General features: G+C 40.6%; 2 protein-coding genes and 1 long non-coding RNA gene across 24 annotated transcripts in view; all 3 read left to right on the top strand.

Annotated features, from left to right (window-relative positions):
* Nucleotides 1-22,099, top strand: part of LOC130537971 (nipped-B-like protein) — a 68,974-nt gene extending 46,875 nt beyond the window's left edge. For 9 of the 22 annotated variants that reach the window (XM_057055300.1, XM_057055306.1, XM_057055292.1 and 6 more), the window contains 15 exons: nucleotides 7,428-7,473; nucleotides 8,835-8,900; nucleotides 9,821-9,859; nucleotides 9,938-10,018; nucleotides 10,215-10,382; nucleotides 10,744-10,809; nucleotides 15,907-15,945; nucleotides 16,024-16,104; nucleotides 16,301-16,468; nucleotides 16,829-16,894; nucleotides 17,465-17,530; nucleotides 17,824-17,862; nucleotides 17,941-18,021; nucleotides 18,220-18,408; nucleotides 19,134-22,099. In XM_057055300.1, coding sequence (XP_056911280.1) covers nucleotides 7,428-7,473; nucleotides 8,835-8,900; nucleotides 9,821-9,859; nucleotides 9,938-10,018; nucleotides 10,215-10,382; nucleotides 10,744-10,809; nucleotides 15,907-15,945; nucleotides 16,024-16,104; nucleotides 16,301-16,468; nucleotides 16,829-16,894; nucleotides 17,465-17,530; nucleotides 17,824-17,862; nucleotides 17,941-18,021; nucleotides 18,220-18,408; nucleotides 19,134-19,399 — 1,461 coding nt within the window. In that variant the 3' untranslated portion in view covers nucleotides 19,400-22,099. Of the gene's footprint in view, nucleotides 1-7,427; nucleotides 7,474-8,030; nucleotides 8,112-8,307; nucleotides 8,476-8,834; nucleotides 8,901-9,820; nucleotides 9,860-9,937; nucleotides 10,019-10,214; nucleotides 10,383-10,743; nucleotides 10,810-15,906; nucleotides 15,946-16,023; nucleotides 16,105-16,300; nucleotides 16,469-16,828; nucleotides 16,895-17,464; nucleotides 17,531-17,823; nucleotides 17,863-17,940; nucleotides 18,022-18,219; nucleotides 18,409-19,133 lie in introns of all 22 variants that reach the window. The other 13 variants (XM_057055163.1, XM_057055187.1, XM_057055204.1 and 10 more) reach the window with 8 other exon arrangements.
* On the top strand, nucleotides 103-1,397 carry LOC130538116 (uncharacterized). The gene is made up of 2 exons (XR_008953769.1): nucleotides 103-733; nucleotides 894-1,397. It is a non-coding gene; the product is annotated as an uncharacterized LOC130538116 (long non-coding RNA).
* On the top strand, nucleotides 1,994-4,275 carry LOC130538100 (kelch-like protein 6; the record flags this gene model as incomplete). Its single annotated transcript, XM_057055360.1, has 5 exons — nucleotides 1,994-2,458; nucleotides 2,681-2,918; nucleotides 3,181-3,383; nucleotides 3,556-3,769; nucleotides 3,858-4,275. Coding segments are annotated over 5 exons (1,416 nt in total), but the record flags the coding sequence as incomplete, so codon positions are not given.
* Nucleotides 22,100-23,398: the final 1,299 nt, after the last annotated feature.

Below are 23,398 nucleotides of genomic sequence, written 5' to 3'. Positions count from 1 at the left end.
CCTCATCAAGAAGGCCCAGCAAAGGATGTTCTTCTTACGGCAGCTGAGGAGCTCAAACTGCCTCCCAGGATGTTGGCGCAGTTTTATACGGCCATCATGGAGTCCATCCTCACCTCCTCCATCCTCACCTCCTCCATCACCGTGTGGTTTGCTGGTGCCACTGCCAGGGACAGACTGAGGCTGCAGCGCGTCGTGTGCGCTGCCGAGAAGGTGATCGGCTGCAGGCTTCCATCCATCCAGGACCTGTATATCTCCAGGACCCGGAGGCGTGCAGGTCGGATCACGGCCGACCCTTCCCACCCTGGTCACGGACTGTTTTCCCCCCTCCCCTCAGGCAGGAGACTACGGTCCATTCGGACCAAAACCTCCCGCTACACGAACAGCTTCTTCCCCTCTGCCATCAGGCTGCTGAACACCAAGTGACTTATCACTTAAGCACCATGTACAGCAGCCAGTCGGACTCACGAGCGATACATTACTCCTGCTTTGACCTGCACTATTTCTTACCACATACCGCTTACCACCTACTATTTATGTATATAATGTATATATGTCTTATTTTATTTTATTTAACTTATTCTAGTGTGGTCTTCTTTATGTTGATTGTCGCAGCGTCACACCATGACACATTCCTAGTTTGTGTAATACTGTGTATTACATGAACAATGGCAATAAACCTGCTTCTGATTCTGATTCTCTGACATCTTCTCCTATTAAAAGCTGCTGAATACAGGTCTGATATACTCAAAGATTTTATTTCTATGGTATATTTTTGCATTATGATGCACAAAACTTTGAACTCTAAACTCAGAACTCAGTCATGTTTACAGGAACAACTACTGACTTGATTCTTTTGAGAATTCTGAGTTGCATCATATTTCTGTTTCTTTCAGCATCGGAGAATGAAAACAAAGTGCAGTTTATTCATTCAGCTGGTGAAGACAGAGAAGTCGGCTCAGCTCAGGTCATCAAAGAACCGGACACAAGTTCTACAGAAGCTGATCAATCAGTTGACAAAAGTTCTACAGAAGCTGATAAATCAGACATTCAGAGAAACTTGATGTCATTTTATACTTGTGGTGTTTCGTGAGTCATTTCCAGTCATCCCAGTCAGAACCAGAGGAGGGAACCAGACCAACAGTTTCTTCAGGAGAAGAAGAATAAAACTAAATTACAAGCGATCATGACGACAAAGAACAAGTCTAGAATGTGAATGAATGCATCATCAGAACAACAAATGCAGATAAGATGATCCGAGTGTTGCAGGTAGAAACGGCACCAAGATGCAATAATGGAGGAACCCAGCAGGAGATCTTATTTTTTTAGAAATCAGCTCAGGTTCACAACGAGATGCAGCATTCAAGTAATCCAGGAAGTTATTCCACAGTGTGATGATCCACAGAGAAGAACATGGAAAACTCAGGCAGGCGATGACAGGCAGGGAACCGGCAGAGACTTGTTAAAACAGAAGAGAAGGCAATTTACCGGGACAGGGACAGGGACAGGGACAGGGACAGGGAGAGGGACAGGGATGGGCACTTTTTTGCATAAACTGGTCTTTAAGATGAGACTTTTCTCCCCGACACTGACTTCAAATATTTACTTTGTGTTTTTATTCACTAAAAATAAGAACAGGAGCCTTGAAGGCCTTTAAACGCACAATGAGCCGCCACGTTTGACCTTTGAATATTCTAAAGCTGTTGATATAGTTCATCACAAATGTTACGAGCTGCATCCTAAAGTTCCTGTTGTGTGGAACTACAATGAAAAGCTTCTACTTGATGTTGTCAGGCTGCGGAAAGTGGAAGTGAAAGTAGGCAGTTGTTTACATTCTGTCAGTTTTCCATACTGCACAGCTGTGCACCAGCGCAGATGTTTGTATTGATTTAATTCATAATTCAAACAAAGAACATCTTTAAACCTTCTTTAGTGGGTTTATAGGTTCAAACATTTAGATGATCAGATTTCTTCAGAGTGATCTTTCCTGGTCTGATCTTGTCTCCTGCAGTTCTTGCGTGTGGTCGATGCATGCGCCGGATTCCTCAGCAAGTCCCTCCATCTTGAAAGCTGCATCGGGATCCTGAACCTTGCTGACAGCCACGTCCTGACCAGCCTGAAGACCGGCGCCCAGGACTACATCGTCTCCAAGTTCTCGCAGGTGGTTCAGCAGCGGGACTTCCTGGAGCTGCCGGCGGACTCACTGGAGAGCGTCCTGCAGAGGGACGACCTTGATGCTAACTGTGAGGAGTGTGTGTTTGAGGCCGTGACGCGCTGGGTGAGGGCCCGGCAGGATGAGCGCTGCCCTCTACTGGCCAGGTTGCTTTCACACGTGCGCCTGCCACTCCTGGAACCTGCGTATTTCGTGGAAAAAGTGGAGGCAGATGAACTGATTCGCAGCTGCACTGAGGTTTTTCCTTTGATGCAAGAGGTCCGCCGCTATCACCTCACAGGGAGGGGGGTCAGTACACACACAGGCTTTAACTAATTATATGGTCAGATAAAACATTAGATAAAACCATGAGTGGAACCGACTACTACTGTCTTCACTCACAATTTCATGAAAATCTTGGTTATGAAACTAAGTCCAGGCTGAATAACTGGTGTGAAAGTAACTAAAAACCATCCTTGGGTTTGAGAAAAGCCCTCCAACTCATCGAAATTGGTGCGATTTTTTCCCCAGGTGGTCTCGGAGCGCACCAAACCGCGCGTGCAACATTTTATGTCAGAGGTGTTTCTGATCATCGGAGGCTGCGCCAAGGACGAACACTTCGTCTCCACCGTCACCTGCTTGGACCCGCTCCGGCGCAGCAGGCTGGACGTGGCGAGGCTGCCGATCACAGAGATGGAGGACCAATCCCAAAACCGGAAATGGGTGGAATTTGCATGTGTCACTTTCTGCAATGAAGTTTACATATCTGGTAGGAGAAATGGCCTCAGTTTCATCTTTTATATTCTCGTATTAACCCTGACACGTCATGGTCACGGTCCCAGCCAGCGTAAAGAAGCAAACGTTCTGTTCACTCACATGGTATTACGACATATTTGGACACTGGGGACGCAATAATGACCTTTTTCTTTTCTTTTCATGCCAACTTTCATCGTGAATCCTTCCTTTTTAGACCTTTTCTGTTTCTTATGGTGAAAGCTGAGACGTTTTCTCTCTTATTCCTGTTGTTTCAGGAGGTAAAGACACACAGCACGAAGTCTGGAAGTATAACGGTGCCCTGGATAAATGGATCCAGGTGGAGGCTCTGAAAACTGGGCGCTGGAGACACAAGATGGCCGCTCACGATGGGAAGGTGTACGCACTGGGCGGATTTGATGGTGTTCAGAGGCTCGCCAGCGTGGAGGCCTACGATCCCTTCCACAACTGCTGGACACAGGTGGACAGAAATCAGCAGTGTTAATATAAATATAATCTCTGTTACAACAGTTGCCATTTTTATAATTACTATAATTTATATGTTAATTGCCTCATTGCCGACAAAAAAGGGGGAGGTGCATGAGGGCTGAGTGAGTATGGCTATGAAATAAAGCCTCTTCCTGTACCTGCAGGTGACGCCTCTTGCTGTAGGCGTCAGCTCCTTTGCTGCTGCCTCCTTTGACAGATGGATCTACGTGATCGGTGGTGGTCCAAATGGAAAACTGGCCACAGATCAGGTCCAGCGTTGGGAGCCAGGAAGAGACTTCTGGGAAATGCGGGCGCCCATTCCAGTGGAAACCAAATGCACCAATGCAGTCGCGTTCAACGGCTGCATTTATGTAGTTGGTAGGAGGCTCTCATCCCGCTAATCAGTCTTAATTTGATCGTTCTAAGTCTTAACATGGTCGCTGTTGAATCCTGGCTCTCCTCCCAGGTGGTGCCATGCATGCCATGTACTGCTATTCGCCTCTGTCCGACTCCTGGTCGCTCATCACACGCCTTGGCGAGAGGGCGAGCTGCGCCATCGCTGCCTGTAATAACAAACTCTTCATCACGGGGGGGCGGGACAACAAGAACCAAGTCATCTCCACAGTGATGTGCTGGGATGTTGACCAAGCTGTACTCACTGAAGAGTGTATTCTACCCATGGGGGTGTCGCACCACGGCAGCGTGACACTAATGAAGTCATACACTCACATACACAAGATAACGGCTGCCTCAGAGACTTGACAGCGGTGGAGGATGGTTTACTGATTTAAAATATTAGAAATTGATCACTATACTTACTCCTTACCCTGCAGATGGTAAATAAATATGCATATTTAAACCTAAAAATAAATACTTGAACGGTACGTGTAACTTTCAATGAGGAACCAAAGCCCTGCAGCACCTGGTGTTTATTCACACTTGTTGTTGCGCGTGTCTTCCTGTCATCTAATCTTAACTTTTTAATTGAATTTGAAATGAAATGTATATGCGGCAATGCTAAACTGAGACAGAGAAACAGGAAAGACATTTTAAGGAAAAGAAACTGAAGCAGAGCCGCGGATGAGGGATCCCCCCTCGCTGAGAACAGAGACTTTAAATACTGAATTTATCTTCATTTCTACACGGTAAGACTGTCTTTTGTCCACTTAATATTTATAATGTGCAATTAAATAAAAAAAACAAGCATAAAACAAAAAACCACTACGCAGCAAAAAGTGTGATCTTGTTTTGGGGAAGTCACGAAGATATCCAAAAAGACGTTTACACAACATGAAATCTGCACTCACATTTGTTCTTGAATCCATGTGGATGTACAGAATATCATGTAAAATCGGCTTCCAAATTCATAGACCCACCAATGGATAGTTGAGATACATAAAGAGGAATTCACAAGACTATGGAGCAGTAGATTTTATATAGCTTTTGTTAATTTAAATAAATCCGGAATCTTAACTTTTATTTTACCCATATATTTTGAAAGACTAAAGATGTTCGGGTCTCCCATCAAACTCTTGTTAGCAATCAGACGCAGTGATTGATCAACAGCTTTAATCGATTTATTGATCGGACCAATCTGCCTTTCGACAGCACGAAAAACAAAAATAGGCTTTAACCCTTGTGTGGTGTTCGGGTCTGTGGGAATTGTTTTTATTAAAAGAAAAATGATCAGATTAATTAATTTGATCATTTTTCTTTTAAAGACAGCCTAACTGTTATATTGAACCTTCATCGATGATTCAACAGAAATAAGTAAGGAAAATCAAAATAACACAATGAGCATATTTTTTTAATCACGTGAATATAGAATCACTCATTGGCAGTGTTCATTTTTATATTGCAGGATAGCAAAGTTATTAATTTAAGATGATTTTGCCTACAACTTTTTAGCTGTAAATAAAATCATTTCCCCCTCATCACTTCCTCCATTTTGTTCCTTCTTTTTGAGCAGGAGGCAGGTGGCTAATGGCCCATGAATGAGCTGCAGGTGTGCAGGGTCTGGTGGGCGTGGCCAGGTAGTAGCCCCGCCCAGTCAGGGAATACACACCAGGGCAAAGTCTGGGGCAAAGTCTGTGCTGTCATAGGAGGCCCGGGAGAGGGGAATACGAAGGGCTCCGAACATGGATGATGGCAGGTGGCGGATACTTTCACTTTAATACGAAGTAAATACTGAATATTAAATTTACTCTCACCTGCGCTATTGTGTGCTCCTGGAATGGCTCCTCGGGTTTTCCAGGCTTTTTTCCTGAATGTGATCTTCTGCCTCGGTGAGTCTTTCTGGAGGTGATTGTTGTGCTGATTCATGCCTCGTTTGAGCTCTCGGAAAATAACCAATCATTTGATTCATTCATATTTTTTTTCAGTTGTAAAAGTTCCATTTTATCATATCGCTGTGGTTTGAGTGTAGTAATATTTCTGTGATAAGAATTAAGAGACTTCCTAACCTCTTCTCTTTCTCTCTCATACACACCCACAGTTATGAGACAATATGGCGGCTTTTATTGGTTAATGCTGCAGCTATGAGATTTTCTCGGTGACCCTTCAGTTGCTGTTTTAGAGATTCCATCTGTTGTTTCTAACAGCAAACTTTTTTTCCTGCTATTGTTCATTTGAAAGCTAGCTGCTGTCCGTCAACATTACTGGTCCAGAACTGTGTTTTATTGGATCAGAACAGGCTCACTGGTTGTGGGTGATGTTGTCCACGGCTGGTCCTGAGTGGTTGAACAATTTGATGAGAGCAAATGAAAATGGAATAAAAACTAGATGAATATTCTGGATTTGTCCAAACTCAGGTGCTTGAGCAACCATAACCCTTGTTTTTATTTTAACACTCCTCTGTTCTGTTTCTAGTTGCTGCACAGTCAATAAAATATGGTCTCAAGGGTCAGGAGGTGAAATTAAAGCCACAGATCCAGGAGCAGCAGCCTGATCAGATTCTGTGGATGCATGGTGACAACAAAGTGGTCACGTTCAATGGCAAAGAAAAAAATGTGTATGGCCCATTTAAACACAGAACCACTCTTGACCGGCACTCTGCAGAGCTGCATCTGACCGACCTCAGATCTGAAGACAGCGGATTGTATGAATTGGAATTATACACGCAAGAGAAATCCTATTTCTATTATTATACTTTGCAGGTTATTGGTGAGTATTTCTTTGCTGATACTTTACTGAACCAAAGTGAAAGATTTGTAATAGATATGAAAAGAAAATTATTGATTTATCTTCTGATAGAACCTCAGTAAAGTATAATTGAGCAGTTTAATTTTGTAGCAGTTTTATGTAGAACACGACCGAGTGAAGCAGCTGAACTTCACTTTGTTCAGATTTTCACTTTTGTTTCATCATTTTCACAAGAGTTTGTGGAATATGTTTCAAATAATTCTGTTAAATCCTAACGTACTGCTGCCCGTTACTGCTGACTCTGATCTCTGGCTGTTTATGATGGCCTTGTATTCAGTAATTATATTTTAATAGTTTAAACCACTCACTGTGACAAGTGCATCATTACTTTCTGTCTTCCTAAAGATAAAGTTGCTAAACCAACAATCACCTGTGAGACAAACTCAAGCAAGAGCTCAGATCTATCTGGACTGCTGACGTGCTCAGCACCTCAGCCTGATATTGAGTACGAGTGGTTCTTCTATGGAAACACCCAGCCGGGCCCTCAGTTGAGGATATTTCTGGACAATCAGCATGATGAACGAGTGTACAGCTGCTGCGTGAGCAACCCCCTGAGCAACGAAACTGCTGAATTCACTGCAAAGGATTGTTACTCTGGTAGGATTTGATGTTGCTTTACTCCCAGTTTACCCAGCTTAACTTTTGAGTGTGCTTAAATGGGCTTAGCACCACTTCCATCTTACCATTTTAGCTTTTGCCCCTTTACCAGTTGAATGTTTCTGCTAAAAACAGCTTTAAAGGCTGAACCTTGGGTGGACTTTTGGTCTTCTGTGCAGATGAAAGTTCACCTGTGTAGTTGGCTGCTGTCCTGCCTGCAGTCGTCCTGCTGCTGCTGGTGTTGGTGCTGGCAGGTGTAGTGATCTACATACGATATTATAAAGGTATTGGAATAAATGAAAGACTGACACTTGTATTATAAATGATTAATATTTCGGTGGATTCTGAATTTTAACTTTCAGGACGGGACAATGAAACAGCTGAAGATGGTGAAACTCAGCTGCCTCTGGCATCTTCTCCTATTAAAGGTAAAGCTGCTGAATACAGGTCTGATATACTCAAAGATTTTAGTTCTGTGGATTATTTTTACATTATGATGCACAAACATTTTGAACTCTAAACTCAGAACTTAGTCATGTTTACAGGAACAACTACTGACATTAATCATAGTTTTATGGATTTAATCAGCATTTTGATCAAAACTATTTATTTCTGTTTCAGAATATTGTAATAAACTGAAAGTGTTGGTGGTCTTAGACAAATATTTGGTGTAACTGGGAGCAGCAGGTAGTTTCACCTGATTGAAATGTGTTTTTATTCCAGAAGGTGAAAGTCAGGTACAAGATGAGGCACCAAAAAAGGGGTAAGACATTAATGCTCCCTCTTCTCACAAGCAGACTCAGTGGAGCTGATGTTCTCCTGTTTAACACTGTTCACTCAGGTTGGCTCAGACGTCTCAGAGACGGGTTTGAGCGATTTGGTGCTCAACAGACTCCAGCCAACAGCCACAGAAACCACCGAGGTTCAGTCTTTTTAACCCTTGTCTCTTTTTCTGTTTACTTGTTTATTCTTACAGTTAAAGTAAAGTCAAATTTACTTGCAGGAATGATTATTATTAATTATGCAAGTTGAGACTCCTCCATATGAGAGGACATCATATATATAAACCAGTGTATTTATTGTAAACTGTGTATTGATTTGTTTCTTCATTGGTTCAGATTTCTGCCCTCAATCACAACAGAAGAGGCCTCGTCAGGGTCAGAAAGGAAGTGATGAAGGTGATGAAGGTGATGAAGGTACAGAACTGGACACTGAGGTGGTCTCAGATGAACCAGATCCAGCTGTGAAGGAGGCATCTGATCTGGAATCTCCCACTGAACAAACAGGTTTGGAGTCTGTCTTTATTATTTTATTCCACAAATCTGATCAACTTGAAAGGTTTTAGAAGGAGCTGATTGATATACTTAGTTTGTTCTGTTCCACATGATATAATCTTCCTCCAGCTATTTGCTAACATTTCAAGATTCAGAAGAAATATAAAAGACTCAGAAAGTAGTAAAAATCAAACAACTGCACATCAACTGAAATAAACAAGTATATTTTTCTCCTTTTATAGATTCATATTTGCATTTAGTTGTAATATATTTATTTCTGCCTCTTGTTCAGAATATTGGAATAAATACAAGACTGACACTTGTTTTATAAATGATTAATATTTCGGTGGATTCTGAATTTTAACTTTCAGGACGGGACAATGAAACAGCTGAAGATGGTGAAAGTCAGCTGCCTCTGACATCTCCTCCTATTAAAGGTAAAGCTGCTGAATACAGGTCTGATATACTCAAAGATTTTATTTCTGTGGATTATTTTTACATTATGATGCACAAAGAAATTGAACACTAAGCTGAAAAGCTGTTGATTGGTATTTACTGTATTGGTGAAGAGTGAAGGGAAGTTTTAGAGTCTATAAAACTCTTTAAGCTCCACAGGTGAACTTAGAAAGAGCTCCCACTCTTCTTTCTCCTCTGCTACTTAACCAGTCAGATCAATGGAAAGTGAACATGAGGCCTGATGACCTCGCTGGAAAAATGAGCCAACAACAGCTGATCGTGATGATTTGATCTGTTCTGGTCCACATCATGTAATCGGCCTCCAGCCGTTCACTGACTCATTTGTCAATAAGCAGAAGAAACATAACATTCAAAAGATGAAAGCAACAACAACAACTACCGCCATTAATCAGTTTTATGGATTGAATCAGCATTTAATGTAATATATTTATTTCTGCCTCTTGTTCAGAATATTGGAATTAATGCAAAGTCTGAAATTTGTCTTAAAAATGATTATATTTCGGTGGATTCTGAATTTTAACTTTCAGGACGGGACAATGAAACAGCTGAAGATGGTGAAAGTCAGCTGCCTCTGAAATCTCCTATTAAAAGCTGCTGAATACAGGTCTGATATACTCAAAGATTTTATTTCTATGGTATATTTTTGCATTATGATGCACAAACATTTTGAACTCTAAACTCAGAACTCAGTCATGTTTACAGGAACAACTACTGACATTAATCATAGTTTAATAGATTTAATCAGCATTTTGATCAAAACTATTTATTTCTGTTTCAGAATATTGTAATAAACTGAAAGTGTTGGTGGTCTTAGACAAATATTTGGTGTAACTGGGAGCAGCAGGTAGTTTCACCTGATTGAAATGTGTTTTTATTCCAGAAGGTGAAAGTCAGGTACAAGATGAGGCACCAAAACAGGGTAAGACATTAATGCTCCCTCTTCTCACAAGCAGACTCAGTGGAGCTGATGTTCTCCTGTTTAACACTGTTCACTCAGGTGGCGCCAGACGTCGCAGAGACGACTTTGAGGGATTTGGTGCTCAACAGACTCCAGCCAACAGCCACAGAAACCACCGAGGTTCAGTCTTTTTAACCTTTGTCTCTTTTTCTGTTTACTTGTTAATTCTTACAGTTAAAGTCAAATTTATTTGCAGGAATTATTATTATTATTATTATTATGCACATTTAAACTCCTCCATATGAGAGGACATCATATATATAAACCAGTGTATTTATTGTAAACTGTGTATTGGTTTGTTTCTTCATTGGTTCAGATTTCTGCCCTCAATCACAACAGAAGAGGCCTCGTCAGGGTCAGAAAGGAAGTGATGAAGATGATGAAGGTGATGAATGTACAGAACTGGTCACTGAGGTGGTCTCAGATGAACCAGATCCAGCTGAGGAGGAGGCATCTGATCTGGAATCTCCCACTGAACAAACAGGTTTGGAGTCTGTCTTTATTATTTTATTCCACAAATCTGATCAACTTGAAAGGTTTTAGAAGGAGCTGATTGATATACTTAGTTTGTTCTGTTCCACATGATATAATCTTCCTCCAGCTGTTTGCTAACATTTCAAGATTCAGACAAAATATAAAAGACTCAAAAAGTAGTAAAAACAAACAAACTGCACATCAACTGAAATAAACAAGTATATTTTTTCTCCTTTTATAGATTCATATTTGCATTTAGTTGTAATATATTTATTTCTGCCTCTTGTTCAGAATATTGGAATTAATGCAAAGTCTGAAATTTGTCTTAAAAATGATTAATATTTCGGTGGATTCTGAATTTTAACTTTCAGGACGGGACAATGAAACAGCTGAAGATGGTGAAAGTCATCTGCCTCTGACATTTTCTCCTATTACAGGTAAAGCTGCTGAATACAGGTCTGATATACTCAAAGATTTTAGTTCTGTGGTATATTTTTGGATTATGATGCACAAAACTTTGAACTCTAAACTCAGAACTCAGTCAAGTTTACAGGAACAACTACTGACTTGATTCTTTTGAGAATTCTGAGTTGCATCATATTTCTGTTTCTTTCAGCATCGGAGATTGAAAACGAAGAGCAGCTTTATTCATTCAGCTGGTGAAGACAGAGAAGTCGGCTCAGCTCAGGTCATCAAAGAACCGGACACAAGTTCTACAGAAGCTGATCAATCAGTTGACAACAGTTCTACAGAAGCTGATCAATCAGTTGACAACAGTTCTGGAGAAGATGATAAATCAGACATTTAGAAAAACGTGACGCCAGTTCGTACTTGTGCTGTTTCGTGAGTCATTTCCAGTCATCCCAGTCAGAACCAGAGGAGGGAACAGAGGACGGGGACAGGGACGGGGACAGGGACGGGGACAGGGACAGGGACAGGCAGGAGCACAACACAAAGAGTGATGTGCCAGACAGGAGGTTTGAGCAGGTGTGCTGGATGATGCTGAGCAGCAGAGAGAAGACAGAGTGGGCTAGATTACAGGGTGGAGCAGGAGCAGACTGAGACAGAGGTCTGCAGACTCTGAAGACCCAGAGATGGACAACAGGAAGCCAACTGAGAACAATACAAAAGCAGCTTTGACTTTAAGTATATTCATCACTCTCCTTTCCTCTCTCCTCTCCTCTCTCCTTTCCTCTCCTCATCAAGCAGACTAGTTATGCTGATTCTTGTGTAGTTTTTCTGCTTCTCTCCCCCCCCCTGTTTATTTACAGGTATCGCCGCCCTCTGCGCTGCATAATGACCTCCGGCCCCGCTGAAGTGATTGTGCATCATTTTTTTGTGTGCGTTTCTGTGCTCTGTGCCTCGCCTCTCCTCTCCTCTCCTCTCCTCTCTCTCCTCTCCTCTCCTCTCCTCTCCTCTCCCTCCCTCTCCTCCTCTCCTCTCCTCTCCTCTCCTCTACCTCCCCTTCACTCTACTTCTCCTCTCCTTTACCCCTCTCCTCTCCTCTCCTACCTATCCTATCCTCTACCTGTCTTCCCCCTTCTCCTCTCTCTCTATGCCCCCCCCCCCCCATCAGCAGGAGGGTCCCCCTACATGAGCCTGGTCCTGCTCAAGGTTTCTTCCTGTTAAAGGGGAGTTTTTCCTTGCCACTGTTGCTTGTCTGGGGTCAGGCCCTGGGATTCTGGAAAGCGCCTTGAAACAATTTTGATTGTAGAAGACGCTATATAAATAAAGATTGATTTGATTGATTGAGGTATCTCAGTGGGCTGTTTTCCCTTTTTCTGACAAATATTTTTTAACCTTTTTAAGGACTTCAGTAAAACTGTTCCATGAGATATTTGATAGTTTTATTAGAGTATGAGGACATTTAGCTAATTAAGCTCTATGTTCTGCATTTGTTTTGTGTACAATAGAGAAATATTGTGTTTTTGTTGGTTAAACCTGCAAATGTCTGTCGGTATTACAGTCAAATATTTTATAGAAGAAATCTGAGAGTTGAATCTAAAGAAGCATGAAAACTCATGAGAGACACAAACACCAAAGGATTATCAATTCTTCCAAATTTAAGACACAAGCTTTGATATTTGATTGTTGGGCATTATTGTTATTACTAATCTGATAATATGTGATTGTTTTTAAGTGTGGAAATACAGCCTAAAAGTTGTTTTACTGTTAAAATAGTTGTTTTCTTATTTTTAAAGCTGGCTTTATACAAAGTGCTGTGGAGCTCAATCTCCAACTGTGGTCTGATTAACGAGACGAGGTAACACGCCTTGTGTTGAAATCTCCAATATTTTAGTGAGTGCATCACTTCAGCTGCGACTGGAGCAGATCAACAAACCCTGACCAGACTGCTGTGCTTGGACAACAGTGGTTCCACCAGCTGCAGGACAGTGGGACATGACATTGTGTGGAGCTCAGTTAAAAAAAGGGAAGGGGGCATTGGATTCATCCTGTGCAGAAAACTTTGGTTCATCTATTAAAGTGCTCTTACTCATGTGAATATGTTGCTGTATTTCATGTTTAAAGTGTTGTTTGTTCTAGAAGCTGAGCGGAAACCTTTAAATTAGGATGCAGTAGGATTTACGTCGAACCCACAGAAGGACATGCTTCAAGCTGACATTTAAGTCTGATTCCAGCAGGCTGAAGCAGTACATGCTGCCCTTTGAAGCAAATACACCAGATGGGACGGAATTTGCTCTCAAATGTGTTCTTAATGACATGCGCGTCAGAATAAAGAATTTTGTGTAAAGTCTATTTAGCTGGGCCACAATAGCAAATGTAAACGTATTTATTTACTAGTTTTGTTAATTAGGCATGAGGTAACGTCCGTGTGGGTCTTCTGGACTGGTAACAAACCAAAGCGCCCGGCATTCAAACAGGAAGTAGGTGCATCAGAGACTTCCGGTTCTGATCAAATCAACGCAGCGAAGTGAGAGGGCGGATACTTTCACTGTGGCAGGAAGGAAACAAATTTAAATATACACTCACCTGGGTTTTACCTGGCTCGTAGCGGTTTAGGCTTGTCACAACTTGACAAATAATTATCAACCCGTTCGTTACTTTGTGTCATCAATGTAGGAGAAGGAAGGCTGCTGCGCTATTGTGTGCTCCTGGAATGGCTCCTCGGGTTTTCCAGGCTTTTTTCCTGAATGTGATCTTCTGCCTCGGTGAGTCTTTCTGGAGGTGATTGTTGTGCTGGTTCATGCCTCGTTTGAGCTCTCGGAAAATAACCAATCATTTGATTCATTCATATTTTCTGAAACTATTTTAGTTGTAAAAGTTCCATTTTATCATATCGCTGTGGTTTGAGTGTAGTAATATTTCTGTGATAACTTCCTAACTTCTTTTGCGACTTATTATTCATCTTTGTTGATGGTCACTGTTATTACAGTGCTGTTACTGCTATGATATTTCATTTCTTTTGATACAAAATATTTATATTGTGTTTTTATTTGACATATTTGCACAGAGGACACTTTCGCTTTCTCTCTCTCATACACACCCACAGTTATGAGACAATATGGCGGCTTTTATTGGTTAATACTGCAGCTATGTGATTTTCTCGGTGACCCTTCAGTTGCTGTTTTAGAGATTCCATCTGTTGTTTCTGACAGCAAACTTTTTTTCCTGCTATTGTTCATTTGAAAGCTAGCTGCTGTCCGTCAACATTACTGGTCCAGAACTGTGTTTTATGGATCAGAACAGGCTCACTGGTTGTGGGTGATGTTGTCCACGGCTGGTCCTGAGTGGTTGAACAATTTGATGAGAGGAAATGAAAATGGAATAAAAACTAGATGAATATTCTGGATTTGTCCAAACTCAGGTGCTTGAGCAACCATAACCCTTGTTTTTATTTTAACACTCCTCTGTTCTGTTTCTAGTTGCTGCACAGTCAATAAAATATGGTCTCAAGGGTCAGGAGGTGAAATTAAAGCCACAGATCCAGGAGCAGCAGCCTGATCAGATTCTGTGGATGCATGGTGACAACAAAGTGATCGAGTTCAATGGCAAAGAAGAAGATGTGTATGGCCCATTTAAAAACAGAACCACTCTTGACTGGCACTCTGCAGAGCTGCATCTGACCGACCTCAGATCTGAAGACAGCGGATTGTATGAATTGGAATTATACATGCAAAAGAAATCCTATTTCTATTATTATACTTTGCAGGTTATTGGTGAGTATTTCTTTGCTGATACTTTACTGAACCAAAGTGAAAGATTTGTAATAGATATTAAAAGAAAATCAACTGATTTATCTTCTGATAGAACCTCAGTAAAGTATAATTGAGCAGTTTAATTTTGGAGCAGTTTTATGTAGAACACGACCGAGTGAAGCAGCTGAACTTCACTTTGTTCAGATTTTCACTTTTGTTTCATCATTTTCACAAGAGTTTGTGGAATATGTTTCAAATAATTCCGTTAAATCCTAACGTACTGCTGCCCGTTACTGCTGACTCTGATCTCTGGCTGTTTATGATGGCCTTGTATTCAGTAATTATATTTTAATAGTTTAAACCACTCACTGTGACAAATGCATCATAACTTTCTGTCTTCCTAAAGATAAAGTTGCTAAACCAACAATCACCTGTGAGACAAACTCAAGCAAGAGCTCAGATCTATCTGGACTGCTGACGTGCTCAGCACCTCAGCCTGATATTGAGTACGAGTGGTTCTTCTATGGAAACACCCAGCCGGGCCCTCAGTTGAGGATATTTCTGGACAATAAGCATGATGAACGAGTGTACAGCTGCCGCGTGAGCAACCCCCTGAGCAACAGAACTGCTGAATTCACTGCAAAGGATTGTTACTCTGGTAGGATTTGATGTTGCTGTACTCCCAGTTTACCCAGCTTAACTTTTGAGTGTGCTTAAATGGGCTTAGCACCACTTCCATCTTACCATTTTAGCTTTTGCCGCTTTACCAGTTGAATGTTTCAGCCAGAAACAGCTTTAAAAGCTGAACCTTGGGTGACTTTTGGTCTTCTGTGCAGATGAAAGTTCACCTGTAGTTTTGGCTGCTGTCCTGCCTGCAGTCGTCCTGCTGGTGTTGGTGGTGTTGGTGGTGGCAGGTGTAGTGATCTACATACGATGTTATAAAGGTATTGGAATAAATGCAAGACTGACACTTGTCTTATAAATGATTAATATTGCAGTGGATTGTGAATTTTAACTTTCAGGACGGGAAAATCAAACAGAGGGTGAAAGTCAGCTGCCTCTGACATCTTCTCCTATTAAAGGTAAAGCTGCTGAATACAGGTCTGATATTCTCAAAGATTTTAGTTCTGTGGATTATTTTTACATTATGATGCACAAAAATTTTGAACTCTAAACTCAGAACTCAGTCATGTTTACAGGAACAACTACTGACATTAATCATAGTTTAATAGATTTAATCAGCATTTTGATCAAAACTATTTATTTCTGTTTCAGAATATTGTAATAAACTGAAAGTGTTGGTGGTCTTAGACAAATATTTGGTGTAACTGGGAGCAACAGGTAGTTTCACCTGATTGAAATGTGTTTTTATTCCAGAAGGTGAAAGTCAGGTACAAGATGAGGCACCAAAACAGGGTAAGACATTAATGCTCCCTCTTCTCACAAGCAGACTCAGTGGAGCTGATGTTCTCCTGTTTAACACTGTTCACTCAGGTGGCGTCAGACGTCTCAGAGGCGTGTTTGAGCGATTTGGTGCTCAACAGACTCCAGCCAACAGCCACAGAAACCACCGAGGTTCAGTCTTTTTAACCTTTGTCTCTTTTCCTGTTTACTTGTAAATTCTTACAGTTAAAATCAAATTTATTTGCAGGAATTATTCTGTTCTTAATCCTTAAATGCAAGTTGAGACTCCTCCATATGAGAGGACATCATATATATAAACCAGTGTATTTATTGTAAACTGTGTTGATTTGTTTCTTCATTGGTTCAGATTTCTCCCCTCAATCACAACAGAAGAGGCCTCGTCAGGGTCAGAAAGGAAGTGATGAAGATGATGAAGGTGATGAAGGTACAGGACTGGTCACTGAGGTGGTCTCAGATGAACCAGATCCAGCTGAGGAGGAGGCATCTGATCTGGAATCTCCCACTGAACAAACAGGTTTGGAGTCTGTCTTTATTCTTTTATTCCACAAATCTGATCAACTTGAAAGGTTTTAGAAGGAGCTGATTGATATACTTAGTTTGTTCTGTTCCACATGATATAATCTTCCTCCAGCTGTTTGCTAACATTTCAAGATTCAGAAGAAATATAAAAGACTCAGAAAGTAGTAAAAATCAAACAAGCTGCACATCAACTGAAATAAACAAGTATATTTTTCTCCTTTTATAGATTCATATTAGCATTTAGTTGTAATATATTTATTTCTGCCTCTTGTACAGAATATTGGAATAAATACAAGACTGACACTTGTTTTATAAATGATTAATATTTCGGTGGATTCTGAATTTTAACTTTCAGGACGGGACAATGAAACAGCTGAAGATGGTGAAAGTCAGCTGCCTCTGACATCTTCTCCTATTAAAGGTAAAGCTGCTGAATACAGGTCTGATATACTCAAAGATTTTAGTTCTGTGGATTATTTTTACATTATGATGCACAAAGAAATTGAACACTAAGCTGAAAAGCTGTTGATTGGTATTTACTGTATTGGTGAAGAGTGAAGGGAAGTTTTAGAGTCTATAAAACTCTTTAAGAGCTCCACAGGTGAACTTAGAAAGAGCTCCCACTCTTCTTTCTCCTCTGCTACTTAACCAGTCAGATCAATGGAAAGTGAACATGAGGCCTGATGACCTCGCTGGAAAAATGAGCCAACAACAGCTGATCGTGATGATTTGATCTGTTCTGGTCCACATCATGTAATCGGCCTCCAGCCGTTCACTGACTCATTTGTCAATAAGCAGAAGAAACCTAACATTCAAAAGATGAAAACAACAACAACAACTACCGCCATTAATCAGTTTTATGGATTGAATCAGCATTTAATGTAATATATTTATTTCTGCCTCTTGTTCAGAATATTGGAATTAATGCAAAGTCTGAAATTTGTCTTATAAATGATTAATATTTCGGTGGATTCTAAATTTTAACTTTCAGGACGGGACAATGAAACAGCTGAAGATGGTGAAAGTCATCTGCTTCTGACATTTTCTCCTATTAAAGGTAAAGCTGCTGAATACAGGTCTGATATACTCAAAGATTTTAGTTCTATGGTATATTTTTGCATTATGATGCACAAAACTTTGAACTCTAAACTCAGAACTCAGTCATGTTTACAGGAACAACTATTGACATTAATCATAGTTTTATGGATTTAATCAGCATTTTGGTCTAAACTATTTATTCTGTTTCAGAATATTGTAATAAACTGAAAGTGTTGGTGGTCTTAGACAAATATTTGGTGTAACTGGGAGCAACAGGTAGTTTCACCTGATTGAAATGTGTTTTTATTCCAGAAGGTGAAAGTCAGGTACAAGATGAGGCACCAAAACAGGGTAAGACATTAATGCTCCCTCTTCTCACAAGCAGACTCAGTGGAGCTGATGTTCTCCTGTTTAACACTGTTCACTCAGGTGGCGTCAGACGTCTCAGAGACGAGTTTGAGCGATTTGGTGCTCAACAGACTCCAGCCAACAGCCACAGAAACCACCGAGGTTCAGTCTTTTTAACCTTTGTCTCTTTTCCTGTTTACTTGTTAATTCTTACAGTTAAAATCAAATTTATTTGCAGGAATTATTCTGTTCTTAATCCTTAAATTCAAGTTGAGACTCCTCCATATGAGAGGACATCATATATATAAACCAGTGTATTTATTGTAAACTGTGTATTGATTTGTTTCTTCATTGGTTCAGATTTCTGCCCTCAATCACAACAGAAGAGGCCTCGTCAGGGTCAGAAAGGAAGTGATGAAGGTGATGAAGGTGATGAGGGTACAGATCTGGTCACAGACCTGACAGAGAAACTTAATCCGCTGGTTATTGCTAAACTAAATCCAGCTGAGGAGGAGGCATCTGATCTGGAATCTCCCACTGAACAAACAGGTTTGGAGTCTGTCTTTATTCTTTTATTCCACAAATCTGATCAACTTGAAAGGTTTTAGAAGGAGCTGATTGATATACTTAGTTTGTTCTGTTCCACATGATATAATCTTCCTCCAGCTGTTTGCTAACATTTCAAGATTCAGAAGAAATATAAAAGACTCAAAAAGTAGTAAAAAACAAACAAACTGCACATCAACTGAAATTAACAAGTATATTTAATCTCCTTTTTATGAAATATTTTCATTTTGTGATGCACAAAAACTTTGAACACTAAACTCAGAACTCAGTGATCTTTATTTACTGTATTGATGGAGAGTTCCAGGAGTTTTAAAGTCTATAAAACTCTTTTAGAGCTCCACAGGAGAACGGCTTTTCAACCAAACTTTATACATCTGATTCACATGGACCCCTTAAACTGTCTATTCCAGTTTTCCGGTGGATATGTAGGTTAAACACTTGGTATTAACAATGTTTTCTTTGTTGGATTGGAATTCTGTGGCCTGCAGACACTCTGACTGCACCACAGCAGCAATGTACAACGAAACGAAAACATTCTGTACAAAACAACTTTAGTTTTCTCACTTTTGCATCTTTATTTTAGAAAATAAATCTTTGGCCCCTCAATATAATTGTTTTTAGGATTTCGGACCCTATTTGTTGAATGATTTAAAATATCTTGATTCTTTTGAGAATTCTGAGTTGCATCATATTTCTGTTTCTTTCAGCATCGGAGAAGGAAAACAAAGAGCAGTTTATTCATTCAGCTGGTGAAGACAGAGAAGTCGGCTCAGCTCAGGTCATCAAAGAACCGGACACAAGTTCTACAGAAGCTGATCAATCAGTTGACAACAGTTCTGGAGAAGCTGATCAATCAGTTGACAACAGTTCTGGAGAAGCTGATCAATCAGTTGACAACAGTTCTGGAGAAGCTGATAAATCAGTTGACAAAAGTTCTGGAGAAGCTGATACATCAGACATTCAGATAAACTAGACATCAAGTCATACTGGTGGTGTTTCATGAGCCATTTCCAGTCATCCCAGTCAGAACCAGAGGATGAATGCTGTGGATTTCAACATGGATGATATGAACATGGGGAAAAATTGGACGAATTCTTGTCCATTAGTTACGACAAAGAACCGCCAATCAGACTATGTCAGCGATCAATGATGAACAAGGTTTGAATATAGAGTTAAGATTGACTCTTGTTTTAAAAATTTCTATCGATCATTATATACATCAGAATTGTCAACAAAGCCCTCTGCAATCAAAGATTTTTTGGATCCCGACATGGTCCATCTGTGAACCGAGGATTAGCCGATGAGTTAGAGAAGGAGTTTCTGGCCCTGGAGATAATATCTGCAATCAGATCTATTCAACGTGGCAAGTGGACCTAGCCTGTCTCCACCAGATGTGCCTGAGATAGTGCTCTCACTTGACGCTGAAAAGGCGTTTGAGTGGAACTATCTCTTCAGCACATTGGAAAAGTTTGGATTTGGCCGTACGTTCATATCATGGATTAGATTATTATATACATCTCCAAAGGCTGCTGTTCGTACTTATATTAATTTACCCTCTCTCTTTGAGCTTCAACATGGCACAATCAGAATCAGAATCAGAATCAGGTTTATTGCCATTGTTCATGTAATACACAGTATTACACAAGCTAGGAATTTGTCCTGGTGTGACGCTGTGACATTCAACATAAAAAAGACAACATTAGAATAAGATAAATAAAATAAGACATATATACAGTATATCTATAAAGACAGGGATATCCCCCCATCACCATTCCTTTTTGCGATTGCAATGGAACCTTTAGTTCTAGGACTGAGGCAAAAAACTGATGTCAAAGGAATCCAGCGATCAGGGGAGGAGCTTAAAGTCTCGCTTTATGTGGATAATATGCTCCTATATATTTCACACCCAGAATTTGGTAAACTATCCAGCTACAAGCTAAATATTCAGAGAAGTGAGCTGCTGCCTGTTGACACTAGCAACTACAAGATATCCTTAAATTCACTTCCCTTTAAAATTTGTCCCAAAAAATTGAAATACCTCGTCATATGGGTCACGGATGAACATAAGGACCTCTATGCTGCTAATTCCCTCTTAGTGAGTCTTAATCAGGACATTGAACGATGAGATCTCCTGCCTCTCTATCTAATTAATACAGTAAAGATGAACATGCTGCCTGTTTTTATATACATTTACGTGCCTTATGGCCTTTTTAACTAAATCTTTCTTTACCAAATTAAATAATCAGATATCAACTTTCATTTGGAACAAAAAAGTTTTCCGGATTAAATGAAGTCTATTCCAGAGACCTTGTTCAATGGGAGGGATGGCACTCCCTGATTTCTTGTATTATTATTGGGCTGTGAATATTATAATGTTATATAAAGTTATACTGGATGGCCAAAGATGACGACAACATGAATGGTTGAATCTTGAGAGGACATGTGTAATTTCCATGTCTTTAAAAGCCCTACTGTGTTTCAAGTTACCATCCACGTAGCCTTTTTCTAACTTTACTTCTAACCCTGTTGTTCTGCACTCTGTTAAGATCTGGATCCAGTTTAGAAGATCCTCCTCGCTTACAGATGTATCTCAGTCTACACCAATTGTGGAAAACCATATGTTTACCCCGTCATTAATAGATGAGCTCTTTGATGGCTGCTCCAGAAGAGGTACAGCTTCACTGTCTGATCTGTATGTTGATGGCAATTTTGCCTCCTTTGAACAGTTGGTACAAAAATATCATATTCCCAGGTCACAACAAGCTATTAGGATGGTATATGAAACATTGTATTTTCACAACTTGATCCCTTTATACTTCCAGAAGAATAAGTGGCAGACAGATTTAAATGAACTCTCTTGCACACGTTTTGCACAGTCCAAAGCTTTACACTTTTTGGAAATCCATTTTTGATACATTTTCTAAGATTTTTGGGACAGAACTGGTGCTGTCTCCATTCATTGCACTTTTCGGTGTAGCACAGACGGGCTCCCGACCTGAGATAAAGGGAAAAACTACGCTTCCCGGTACTTTCTGTTCTCTATTAACTGGGAGGCTGATATTATTGAAATGGAAGGACCCAACACCTCCAGCATACAGTCACGGGATTAGGGAAATAATGTGCCTTATCAAGTTGGGGAAGATCAGATATACAATCAGGGGTTCTACTAGGAAAGTTTATAATATTTGGCAGCCTTTCTTAACATTTGTTGAGGATATGGAAGCAAATAACATAGTATTGTAAATTCCTGCCATTATTTGTTGTCATTTCCTCTTCCTTTTTTCTTCTTTTTCTTCATTTCATATCTGGCTATGTCAATATTTAGAGCTCTATAATTTAAACTCTTTCCACTAAAAGTCTGTTTTTTTGGGTCGGGGGGTCTACTGTTCTGTTTCTGTTTTGTTGGGTTCATGTTAAGTTGTGAACTGAATTGAAAATATCCGAGTTAAATCTAAAGAAGCATCAAATCTCATGAGAGATTGAGGCGTTTCAACAGTTCCAAGTCTTCCACATTTAAGATGCAGGCTTTTATATTTCATTGTTATTGGTTATTACTAATGTAATATTATGTGACTGTTTTTAAGTTGTTTTTTTCTTCACTGTTTATTGATTTTAACTTTGTATCCGTTAGTTTACAATAATTTCGATAATAAAAAAACTTTAAAAGGCAAAACTGTTGACGTGAATTTGCGTCGGTAAATGACTGTAAATATTCCTTTTGGACAGTAGGGGGCAGTGTTTATTAGCTCTTGTAAACAACTGGATTGTGCAGGACATTTTCTTAAACGTTTACATTAATCCATATTCACATATGGGACAGCCTGTGGTGTTGTTGAGGATTTGTATAAAGCTGATATGTAGGAATGTGAGATTCTGAGAGATTTCATATGCATCATGAAGCTGTAACATCCCATTTTTCGATGTACATGAGGGAACTGGAGTGGGAGGCCAAATGGTTGCCACGGCGGATCAGAAGGCAAACCTACATGAATGACGCGACTTCTGAGACAAAAAGAAAATCGCGTTCCCCCTCTGGTGGACGAGAATCAGGTGTTGGCTTTCTGGTCGGGCCATGCGTGAGGGTCATGCATGATTAGTTTAACCTCTGAGTCACAGTGAAGCCTGTGATCTGCTACAGTCTGACCTGTGGGTTCAGGGCACGAGCAGAGAATGAACACTATCGTATTACTGCGGCCACAACCAATACTGAGGGGATATTAGAGTATTGAATTATTTGTGGGGATCAGGGCAGACCCTCCTGAGACCAGGGTCACAATCTGGTTTCCCTTGAGACTGTGGTGATGTGTTGGAGGCAGCGGGGAATCTCGCCACATTCTTCAGGCTGTTCCAGCAGAACACTTTAATTCTTCAGGTTCTCTCTGGCCTCTTGTAAAGGGAGCAGAAAGGAGGGGGGCTTTTGTAGGGACTCGATTAGCATGCTGGTTGTTTAAATTGCCTCCTGGAGGGATGACGTGAAATCGAACAATATTGTCTGGCTTTAGAGGCTACAGCCCCACAGACTGTTGTTTATTTCCGTCCGGGTTGGGACGGAGCTTGGCACCGGTCCAGCGAAGGAGCCAGGCCGGAGGAGGCCAGGTCTGGGTAGGTCAGGACAGATCAATTAATATTAGCTCAATGAAAGCCCCCCCGGCTGTCTCTGGGTCACACACTACTGCGGTAGCACATCCTGGGCGCCTGCCATGGCTGAGCCATTAGAAAGGAATAACATCCACTTCCTGTCCTCACATTAGACCTGGGCTGTCTTTGGATCCCACTTTTATGATTCACCGTGCAGCATTGTTTATCGCGGCTCTACCGCTGAATATTAAACCAGGTTCCCACTCGGGTGATGATTTTTATAGCCGTGTCTTTACTTCCAGGTCATTTTTTAAGCTATTATCCATGTAGCTGTGTGAACATGGTGGAAACAGCTCGTCATGGTGAAACTAAAGGCTGCAATGGGACAGATAAA

The sequence above is a fragment of the Takifugu flavidus genome, chromosome 1 (genome assembly GCF_003711565.1).
Source record: "Takifugu flavidus isolate HTHZ2018 chromosome 1, ASM371156v2, whole genome shotgun sequence".
Taxonomy (NCBI): Eukaryota; Metazoa; Chordata; class Actinopteri; order Tetraodontiformes; family Tetraodontidae; genus Takifugu; species Takifugu flavidus.
Note: the sequence above shows the minus strand (reverse complement) of the source record. Positions and strands in the feature narration are given on the sequence as shown.